The 12,124-nt window shown below is 36.4% G+C and overlaps 1 protein-coding gene across 2 annotated transcripts in view; it reads right to left on the bottom strand.

Annotated features, from left to right (window-relative positions):
• The window catches only part of SNX14 (sorting nexin 14), a 68,618-nt gene that overhangs the window by 16,817 nt on the left and 39,677 nt on the right, over window positions 1-12,124 (bottom strand). For both annotated transcript variants that reach the window (XM_007467324.1, XM_007467325.1), the window contains 2 exons: window positions 10,611-10,743; window positions 4,341-4,542 (listed from right to left, as the gene is read on the bottom strand). In XM_007467324.1, the coding sequence (XP_007467386.1) occupies window positions 4,341-4,542; window positions 10,611-10,743 (335 nt within the window). The remainder of the gene's footprint in view (window positions 1-4,340; window positions 4,543-10,610; window positions 10,744-12,124) is intronic.

Below are 12,124 nucleotides of genomic sequence, written 5' to 3'. Positions count from 1 at the left end.
TTGTATGTATGTGCCACATCTTCTTTATCCATTCATCTGTCAGTGGACACTTAGGTTGCTTCCATGTCCTGGCTATTGTAAATACAGCTGCAATGATCATTGTGGTACATGACTCTTTTTGAATTATGGTTTTCTCAGGGTATATGCCCAGTAGTGGGATTGCTGGGTCATATGGTAGTTCTATTTTTAGTTTTTTAAGGAACCTCGATACTGTTCTCCAAATGACTGTATCAATTTACATTCCCACCAACAGTGCAAGAGGGTTCCCTTTTTTCCACACCCTCTCCAGCATTTATTGTTTGTAGATTTTTTGACAATAGCCATTCTGATTGGTGTGAGGTGACACCTCATTGTAGTTTTGATTAGCCAAAACAATCTTGAGAAAAAAGAACAAAGCTAGAGGTATCATGCTCCCTGATTTTAAACTGTACTACAAAGCTATAATAATCAAACAAGTATGGTACTGGCATAAAAACAGACACATAGATCAATGGAACAGAAGAGAGAGCCCAGAAATAAACCCACACATATATGGTCAATTAATTTATGACAATGGAGGCAAGAATATACAGTGGGGAAAGGAGAGCCTCTTCTGTCCTTTAATAAGTAAACATTGCTGAGAAGCAAACTCAAGTGGAAGAACAAACACAAGTGTTTTCTACAAATAACTAGTCAGGACTCTTTAAAAAAGTATCAAGTTCATTAAAGACAAGGGAAGACTGAGAAACTATCACAGAACATAGAAGACTAAGGAGACAAGACTAAATTCAGTGTGGGATCCTGGGTTGGATCCTGAACCAGAAAGAGGGTATTAGTGGGAAAACTGGTGAAATTCAAATGAATATCCCATCAATGCTAATTTCCTGGTTTCAATCATTGTACTATGGTTTTATAAGATGTCAATACAAGGGGAAGCTGGGTAAAGGGTGTATGACAACTTTCTCTACTATTTTTTGCAACCTTTCTGTAACTGTCTTAGTCTGCGCAGGCTGCTATAACAAAACACCATAAACTGGGTGGCTTATTTTATTTTATTTTTTTAATTTATTTATTTTATTTATTTATTTTTGGCTGCATTGGATCTTCATTGCTGTGCACAGGCTATCTCTAGCTGTGTTGAGCAGGGGCTACTCTTCGTTACAATGCGTGGGCTTCTCACTGCAGTGGCTTCTCTTGTTGTGCAGCACGGGCTCTAGGCACATGGGCGTCAGTAGTTGTGGAGCACAGGCTCAGTAGTTGTGGCTTGCAGGCTCAGTAATTGTGGAGCATGGGCTTAGTTGCAGCATGGCATGTGGGATCTTCCTGGTCCAGGGATCGAACCCATGTCCCCTGCATTGGCAGGCAGATTCTTAAACACTGCGCCACCAGTGTGGCTTATTTTTAAAAATTAAAATAAAAATAGGGACATCCCTGGTGGTCCAGGGGTTAAGACTCCACTCTCCCAAAGCAGGGGGCCTGGGTTCGATCCCTGGTCAGGGAACTAGAGCCCACATGCAGCAACTAAGAACCCACATGCCACAACTAAAGATCCCACGTGCTGCAACTAAAGATCCCACATGCTGCAACTAAAGATCCCGCAGGCAGCAATGAAGATCCCACACACAGCAGCAAAGATCCCACGTGCCGCAACTAAGATCCGGCACGGTCAAATAAATAAATAAGTAAATAAATAAATTTAGGGCTTCCCTGGTGGCTCAGTGGTTAAGAATCGCCTGCCAATTCAGGGGACATGGGTTTGATCCCTGATCCAGGAAGATCCCACATGTAGTGGAGCAACTAAGCCCATGTGCCACAACTACTGAGCCTGCGCTCTAGAGCCTGCGAGCCACAACTACTGAGCCTGTGCGCCACAACTACTGAAGCCCACGCTCCTAGAGCCCGTGCTCCACAACAAGAAAAGCCACCACAATGAGAAGCCCGCACACTGCAACAAAGAGGAGCCCCTGCTCACTGCAACTAGAGAAAGCCCGCATGCAGCAACAAAGACCCAATGCAGCCAAAAATTAATAAATTTTTTAAAATTTTTATAAACTAAAATTAAAATTAATAAATGGTGTTGGGAAAACTGAACAGCTACATGCAAAAGAATGAAACTGGACCACTATCTTACACCATGTAAAAATATTAACTGAAAATAAATTAAAGATTTGCATGAAAGACTTGAAACCATAAAACTCCTAGAAGAAAACACAGGTGGCAAGCTCCTTGACATTGGTTTTAGTGATCTTTTTTTTTTCATCTGACTCTAAAGGCAAGGGAAACAAAGCAAAAATAAACAAATGGGACTACATCAAACAAAAAGATTTTGCACAGTGAAGGAAACCATCAACAATACAAAAAGGCAATCTACTGAATGGGAGAATGTATTTGCAAAGCATATATCTGATAAGGGCTTGATATCCCATATACATAAAGAACTCACACAACTCAATAACAAAAACACCTATTAAAAAATGGACAGATGATCCGAATAGACATTTTTCCAAAGAATACATATAGATGGCTAAACAGACACATGATAAGACACTCAACATCACTAATCATCAGGGAAATGCAAATCAAAACCACAATGAGATACCACCTCACACCTGTCAGAATGGCCACTGTGAAAAAGACAAGAAATAACAAGTGTTGATGAGGATATGGTAAAAAGGGAACCCTTGTACTGTTGGTGGGAATGTAAATTGGTGCAGTCACTATGGAAAACAGTATGGAAGTTCCTCAAAAAATTAGAAACAGATTTACCATATCATCCAACAATCCCACTGCCGGGTATCTATCCAAAAAAACACTAATTCAAAAAGATATATGCACTCCTATATTCACTGCAGCATTATTTACAATAAACAAGACATGGAAACAACCTAAATGTCCATCAACAGATGAATGGATAGAGAAGATGTGGTATATGTATACAATGGAATACTACTCAGCCATTTAAAAAGAATGAAATCTTGCCATTTGTAACAACATGGATGGACCTTGAGGGTATTAAGCTGAATGAAATAAGTCAAAGAAAGACAAATAGCATGTGATTTCACTTATACATGGAATCTAAAAAACAAAACAAACAAACCAAAACAAAATGCAGCCTCATACAGAGATCAGATGGGTGGCTGCCAGAGGAGAAGGACAAAATGGGTGAAGGTGATCAAGCAGTACAAACTTCCAGTTATAAAATAAATAAGTCATAGGGATATAAAGTACAGCATGGGGAACACAGTCAATAATATTGTATTAACTTTGTATGGTGAAGGACGGTAACCAGACTTATTGTGGTGATCATTTTGCAGTGTATCCAAATGCAGAATCACTATATTGAATCACTATATTGTACCTAAAACTAATGTAATAATGTATGTCAATTATACCTCAATAAAAAGCAATTTATTTATATTGATAGGGATTTATATCTGAATAGTCAAACATTTTAAATAATTTTCTGAGAGCCAAGAACACTGAGAGAAAAGCCAGATTTTAAGTACTAGGCACAGCAAAGAACTGAATCCAGAAGTTAACTAGGAGTATTCCTTTCCAAATTCTTTTTAACACTTAAAATTCCTATCAGCAGAAACAGTAGACAAAAGATGTAAGCGACTGTGTTTAAAACTGAAATGAAACTCTAATATCGACAAAGGTTTGTCTGTATACTTATTAAAATGCTGAGATAGAACAGCATCTAGCAAGACCGAACAGAAATTACAGCAAAATCAAGTAGCAGTGACTCAGAACTGAAGAGAACAAGATCCTGCCTGGTATTTAACTACAATAGGGAATATCATTGCTAGCTACTCTGAGCATTCTTCCTTCCCCATTCCTATACTTTATGTTCCTATGCATGAAACAGGATCAGCTTCTAAGAAATATCAAACACCTAATACTTTTCGAAAAATAAATAAGGGGAATCATTAGCACTGACCTTCATATTATCACTTCGTCACTCCTCTCTCGAAACCATTTCCTAACCCTGCCACTTTTTTCTTCTTTCCTCACAGACTGTCCCTTCTTCCTGAGGTCAACTTTATTTTTCTGCTCATCATTCCCAAAATGTGCACAACTTTGATGTGTTTTTGCTTATACAGACTGCCCACTCTCTTGGACAAAGCCCAGGGTGGCGAATATTTATCCTGCTATGGATGCTGTTTACCCCTGTCTTGACTGTAACACACGGATAAAATAACCAAAAGAAAAAAGACAGCAAAACATAAAGAAAACTTGTGAAGTTGTGTTTGATCATATTTTTACCAATTACTATTAGCCCACAACAATGGAGGAGGAGAAATGCTGTCTTAATCATTTTAATACCTGATTAGTGCTATATGCATTAATAATATTAATACCTGCTCTTCTATCATTTCTTTCAACATCAATACAAAACACCGGTATTCTCTCCTTTTTCTCCTTCCTTTCAGAGGAGGTATCTTCAAAAAAGTCTACATATGGAATGCTAATTTTCCATGCAGCAAGGTTTCGAGGAGTATTAGGTGTGTTCACAGCTTCCACTGGAGAATCATCTTCCATTACAACAATACCTTCTTCAATCTGGAAAAAAATCATCAGAAAAAAAAATTAATACTTCCAGGACCTTTACACCTATAGCATATGAGATGTAACTACAAAGTAATATGCCCATATAAAGTCTATAATTTTTTAATACTTTTGAAATTAAGTGATATCAAATTTTCTACTGAAAAGGTTAAGGATACAAAACTAAAACTAACAAGTTACTAGCATCAACTCCAGGTTTTGTTGCATCACCAATATATGAAAATTCAACAGAATATAAGACACTTCAGCAATTACTGGAAAAGATATTAAAAATACACAAATACAGAAAAATATTTAACTCTGGTAATAAGAAGTAGAAATTACTGTACTGATAACTTTCATTTAGGAATGTAAAATTTTATGATAACAGCCACTGATGGAAACTGCACAGATAAACTGGATATGCAATATATTGTTGGTTACAAGATATACCTGTACAATCCTTTTAGAAAGCGTTTTGCCCATATACATTTATCAATATAAGAAGCCATAAAACAGTTTCAACCAAGTTAATTCCATTTCTGGCAACTTATTCTAACACAAGCCTTTATTTTAGACAAATTTTTTTAAACTGTGAAAAAGGCACAAGTATAAATATATTCACTGCAGCACTAGATAATATAAAATTAGAAAAAAGGTCTGAAAGGGACCCACCTCTATATAATTAAGATTGTTTTTTCATCTCCTAGCTTCTAAAATTTTAATAATATAAATATTTAAAATAAATATTCTTTAAAATATTACTTGAAGAACAATTATTTTAAAAAAGCAGTGTTAAACATGTTCTACAAATAAACATGCAGAAAGAAGGGGAAAAAAATGTCTGTCTTCATTAAATAGGAAGAGAATCTCTGAACTGGCACATTATAACACCTGGTCACCTAGACATCTCTGATTCATGTTAAAGGGGGCAAAATTTTACAGATAAAACACAATCATCTTGAACACACTTTTTTAAGGAAATGAGTCAAAGGGTAGCACTTAAGAGAATTCTGAACAGTCTAGTCAGAGCAAACCAGTAGAGAAGAGGTATTTCTTTCCAGAATTCTAGCACCCTACCTTCACTCTCCATTCTACTCTCTTCCCACACCTGGTAGCCAACTCTCTTCTAAGTGAATTCTTTTCCTCCCCGACTAAGTCCTTTGGCAATTATCCCTTTTTCTGTTCCTGTCCTAAAATGGCTTTCTGTCACCCCTAATAAGACTGTTAAGAATCTTAGGAAGACTTCTTAATGCTCTGTTGAAAACCAAAATGTCTTCCAGGCCTAAAACAATGAAACTGTAAAAACAGACGATAAGTGTTAGTTCTTGCCTTTTGGGGACAAGGCTATCTCCTTACAAACCTGGAAGAAAAACAGAGAAGCATGTGTGAGGGAAACACCCACTCCACTGCTTGGAATCTGAGGCACAGGGCAGCATTTTCCATGGTTATTACAACTGTAATTTTGTTAACAGACTTGGCTTTTGAAGAGATATGGTAAAATGAATCATAAAATAATAGAAAATTTGTTTAACAAGCTGACTAAAAGCCAAGAAATGGGACATTCTTAAATAAAAATCAATCTAAGAAACAAAATAGAAAAAATATTCTTGGAAACATAAAAATATCAATAAAAGACAAAGAACAAAGGTTTATATTTTATTACTGCTACCATTTAAATGGTGTTTATATCAAAAAAGTAAATGAAAAATCTCTAGGGCAATATTTCTCTAAGAAATATTTTTCAGGGATTCCTTTAATATTATTTAAAAATATATAACCAAAATTTTATAAAAAGGAAAACCAAGTGCTTTCTCATTTTCAAACAGATGTTCCCTCTACAAAGAAGATAGGGAATAAAACAGGCAGAGGATAAAAGGCAAAGAGATGTCCCCCTATTTCCTTGAGAAATACTATAATTTAACTCATTATTAGACTTTCCTATGTTGGGGATAACTGCCAATATACCAACAGGCGTACTACGTTCCAGAAGTTTATCTGTGAATCAGTTCTGAACTTGGACAGAAATGCATTTTCAGACACACCCAACCTTACATAGAAGACTTTGGTTCCCAGGCCAGTATACATATGCCAATTTAACTTATCATTTATCTGATGGTATTATAACACTGTATAGTACTTACTGCACTTACTGTGTGCTGGGCACTGTCCCAAGTGCTTCATATATATCACTTATTAATCCTCACAACACCCATATACAAGCTAGATACTATTATCCCCATTTCACATGTGAGGAAATTAAATCAAATTAAAATTAAGCAATTTACCCAAGGTCACATAGCAAGGAGGCACTGCTACCAAATGATCACGTCAAGTTGATCCTTTTTCTAAAAAAATAAAAATCTTCCAGGTCTCAATTTTGGATCACATACCACTTTAGCCCTGGCAGTGAGACTGGCAATTTCCCTTTCCCATACACTTCCTAAACAAGGCAAAGGAGATTTCCCCGAGGTCCCACAGTTTAGAACTAGCACAGTACCCCCAAATCCTAAGTGGGACTATCTTGGTCTGGTTTAACACCCTAGGCACCTCCTGTCTTTTCTCTTCAGAGTACTAACAATTAGTTTGCCCTCTTACCCTACTTTCCATTATTACTATCTTTGCTTCCAATCAAGAATTTCCAAGACAACCCTTAGAATGGGAGAAAATATTTGCAAATGAAGCAACTGACAAGGGATTAATCTCCAAAATATACAAACAGCTCATGCAGCTCAATATCAAAAAAATAAATAACCCATTCAAAAAATGGGCAGAAGATCTAAATAGACATTTCTCCAAAGACGACATACAGATCGCCAAAAAGCACATGAAAAGATGCTCAATATCACTATTAGAGAAATGCAAATCAAAACTACAATGAGGTATCACCTCACACCAGAGAGAATGACCATCATCAAAAAATCAACAAACAGGACTTCCCTGGTGGTTCAGTGGCTAAGAATCCGCCTGCCAATGCAGGGGACACGGGTTCAATCCCTGGTCCAGGAAGATCCCACATGCCGTGGAGCAACTAAGCCTGTGTGCCACAACTACTGAGCCTATGCTCTAGAGACCATGAGCTACAACTACTGAAGCCCGCACGCCTAGAGCCTGTGCTCTGCAACAAGAGAAGCCACTGCAGTGAGAAACCCGCACACTGCAACGGAGAGCAGCCCCTGCTTGCTGCAACTAGAGGAAGCCCGCGCACAGCGACGACCCAATGCAGCCAAAAATAAATTAAAAAAAAAAAAAAATCTACAAACAATAAATGCTGAAGAGGGTGTGGAGAAAAGGGAACCCTCCTACACTGTTGGTAGGAATGTAGATTGGTACAGCCACTATGGAGAACAGTATGGAGGTTCCTTAAAAAACTAAAAATAGAACTACCATATGACCCAGCAATCCCACTCTTAGGCATATACCCAGAGGAAACTATAATTCAAAAAGATACATGCACCCCAATGTTCATTGCAGCACTATTTACAATAGCCAGGACATGGAAGCAACCTAAATGTCCATCAACAGAGGAATGGATAAAAGAAGATGTGGTACATATATACAATGGAATATTACTCAGCCATAAAAAAGAAAAATGCCATTTTGCAACAACATGGATGGACCCAGAGATTGTCATACTGAGTGAAGTAAGTCAGACACAGAAAGACAAATATCTCATGATATCGCTTATATGTGGAATCTAAAAAAAAAGCGTACAAATGAACTTATTTACAAAACAGAAGTAGAGTCACAGATGCAGAAAACAAACTTATGGTTAACAGGATAAGGTGGGGGATAAATTGGGAGACAAACTGACATATACACACTACTATATATAAAATAGATAACTAATAAGAACCTGCTGTATAGCACAGGGAACTCTATTCAACACTATGTAATAGCCTATATGGGAGAAGAATCTAAAAAAAAAAAAAAAGAGTGTATATGTATAACTGATTTGCTTTGCTGTACACCTGGAACTAACACAACATTGTAAATCAACTATACTCCATTAAAAATTAAACAAAAAATTGTACTTCAATAAAAAATAAGTAAATAAAGACCAATAAAGAATTTCCTTCCTCCTTGGGCCACTACAAAACAGAACAAACTTTCTCAGCTTTTTAAAGATAGCCTCCTGGATTTGCCTGGTGGTGCAGTGGTTAAGAATCCACCTGCCAATGCAAGGGACAAGGGTTCGATCCCTGGTCCAGAAGATCCCACATGCCACAGAGCAACTAAGCCCACGACTACTGAGCCTGCACTCTAGAGCCCGCGAGCCACAACTACTGAAGCCCACGCACATAGAGCCCGTGCAGACAAAAAAAAAAAAAGCCTCCTATTCCTGAAGCAAAACTATAGCTTGTATTTCAAGTAATTGGGAAGAACAAAATAGAAAAAGTACATCTTTCCCCATAAAAATTATGTTTCGAGTTCACAATAACATGGGTAAATGCTTTTGTTATATTAAGTTATATTTAAGTTATATTTTGTTATATTAAGTGGGCAGAGATCAGGATAGCAATCTACATATAGCCTAATTTATGGGGGTGGGAAGGGGAAAGATATTTTTAAAAAACAGAATCACAAGAATGTTAATAGAAGTAGTTATTGGGTGGCAGAATTATGGGTGGTATTTTAAATTTTTTTCTACTTTTCTATACTACTAAAAAATTGAGATGCTTAAAATCTAAAAACATAAACATTGTTTTCTTTAAAAGACTCCCTCCTCTGTTCTACTGTCTTTCTTCTACCCATACTTTTAAGGAAAAATATGGGCATAAAAAGAATGCTGTATTTGGATTATCTGAAAAGAAAAAAAAGGATTAAATAAGTTTTTCTTCCATTAAAATTATTGTGAAGAAGCAATGAATCTTTTTAACAATTTATCAGTGCAAAGGGACAAAGGTTGAAAGGAAGGGGTAAAGAGGAAAAATAGGTTTATTTACTCTTCTCTCCCCACTTCCTCCTTCTTGGTCATTACCAATCCAATGACTAATATTCATCCCTTTTATACCCAGGATAGTAAATTTCTTAAGAGCGAAGTTTAGGTCTTAATCACCTTTTTATCTCCAGGGCTGAGACATTAAAAGGCAAAATGAAAATCCAGGATGTCTGTTCAAAAAAGATTTTTTAAACAAATGCAAAGTACAAATGAGATAATATCTGCCTTTATAGAACTCCTTAATTGGTAGGAAAGACAATCATAAACATACTTTCAAATACATAAATTAAATCGTAATTTCAGGGAATTCCCTGGCAGTCCAGTGGTTAGGACTCAGAGCTTTCACTGCCAGGGCCCGGGTTCGATCCCTGGTGGGGGAACTAAGATCCCACAAGTCCTGCTGCGCAGCCAAAAAAAAAAAATCGTAATTTCAAACACAACGTGGTACATGTTTTAACATATGATCTAACAGAAGCAAAAAAAGGAGGGAATGTTCAATTCTGCTTGGGGACTCAGGTAGGGGCAACTAGATTCTGAAAGATAAGTATGAATTTTCTAGGTAAATAAAGGGGAAAAAAAGGCATTTCAAGCAAAACAACATGTGAAAAAACAGAGAAATAAAATAGCATGGAGGGTGTAATGTGCTTATAAATCTGGGATCTTGTTAAAATGTAAATTATGATTCAGCAGGTCTAGGATGAAACCTGAGATTCTGTACTGATAACAAGCTCCCAGGTAATGCTGATGCTGCTGGTCCACAGATCACAGTCTGAATATCAAGGGGTTAGGTCAGACATCTATTAACACAACTCCGTGTGCCTGGCCATGTGGTTAGAAAAAGATAAGATCAGGATATGAAGTAAAAGCTTAATCAAAACGTGGTAAATTGTTTGACTATTTAGCAGTATATCAGCTTAACAGAAACCATCTGGCCTTAGTAAGCAATAACTTAGTGCTCAGGAATTTAAAAAATTAGATTAGCACCATGAAACTATAGTGACTAGTAAAGAATGGGAAACATAAACAAAATCTGAAGTAAGAAGTAAGATAAAAGAAAGGGAAAGTAACAAGCAAAACCAATTTTTTATGCCACATTAAGTCTGAAATTATACATACAACAAACTGAAGAATTTTTACTTACAAAGTCATCTTCACCTTCAGCTAAGCCATAATTAGGCAACATAGCTCCCTCCATTGTGGTGCTCTTGAAGACTCCTTTAATTTTGCTACCTATTCGGCTAATTCCAAATGATTCTCCTCTCTTCTGTGTGCTCCTAAATATTAAACAAAAATGTATCAAGAACACAGTAAATTATTACATTACCACAACAGTCCAGTTTACTGTAAACAATAATAAAAATGGTTGCAAAAAGGGTAAACTGAAGGTATAGCTAAACATAACTTTTTGGAGTTCTCAGTCATAGATTGTCTCAACATCTCGATAGCCAAAAGTGACAGAACATTTAAAGTTTAAATTTGAGGGGATGAATAAATGGAACAATATTTATTAACAAACATTTGAAATTTACCTACTATTTAACCTTAAAACATTAACTGAACTAAAAAGAGTAAAAGATGAGAGCCCCCTAGTGGTGCATATTTCTTACTGCCACACATTTTTTGAAATAAATTTAAAAATGTGGTTAGACCAATGTTCAAAATAGACTATCCTATTCAAACTGTACTGTACTGCTAAAAAAGCACAGTGTAACAGGAAAAAAAAAAAACAAAACTATGACCTTCTCAGTACTTCATTTTTAGATGGAAAAACAAAAAAATTCTGAAAATTTTCTTCAACTTTATAATCATATAAATACTCAAAAGAAGAATGAAGTATAAAATACACCATATATAACTTCAAAATAATAACAAGAAAAGATAAAATGCCAAAGGGAAGGGTTAGCAGTGAACATAAAGATAAAAGCAAATGTAGCCTAAGGAAGAAGCCTGCTCTGCCATATATATTAAATAATGGTTTTGTAATTTTTTTCAAAAGTGAATTTCTAAAAGCAGAAATAGCTGAAAAGCAACAACAAAAATATGCCAAAAAGCAGCAAAAATTTCCTCCACTACAGCCTACTTATTATTGCCTCATGTTTCAACAAATAAAAACATAACTTTTATCCGATTTAAAACTCACTATGTAATACTGCCCTTACAACAGATGTCCAAAGAAAAATGACCATTTTAAAATTCAAGGAGATTGGTGTTGAAGGCCTAACTTAACGAATAGCTATTATTCCTATAAGAAAACGTATTCATAAAAAATAATGCAACAGGGCTTCCCTGGTGGCTCAGTGGTTGAGAGTCCGCCTGCCGATGCAGGGGATACGGGTTCATGCCCCGGTCCGGGAAGACCCCACATGACGCGGAGCGGCTGAGCCAGTGAGCATGGCCGCTGAGCCTGCGCGTCCGGAGCCTGTGCTCCGCAACGGGAGAGGCCACAACAGTGAGAGGCCCGCATACCCCAAAAAATAAATAAATAAAATAATAATAATAATAATGCAACAGTTACAGAAATAAAAGTAAATTGATGAAGTGTCAAATGCACCAGTATATTAGTGATATGTGCATTTTATACATGTTCAAGGAGTAAATCAAACTTATTTTAAAACTGGAAAAACTCTAATAGTAGTAGTAGTAAAAAGGATACTT

The sequence above is a fragment of the Lipotes vexillifer genome, unplaced genomic scaffold (assembly GCF_000442215.2).
Source record: "Lipotes vexillifer unplaced genomic scaffold, Lipotes_vexillifer_v1.1 scaffold554, whole genome shotgun sequence".
In the NCBI taxonomy this organism is placed as follows: domain Eukaryota; kingdom Metazoa; phylum Chordata; class Mammalia; order Artiodactyla; family Lipotidae; genus Lipotes; species Lipotes vexillifer.
The sequence above is the reverse complement of the archived record's forward strand: the minus strand, read 5'-3'. Positions and strand labels throughout refer to the sequence as shown.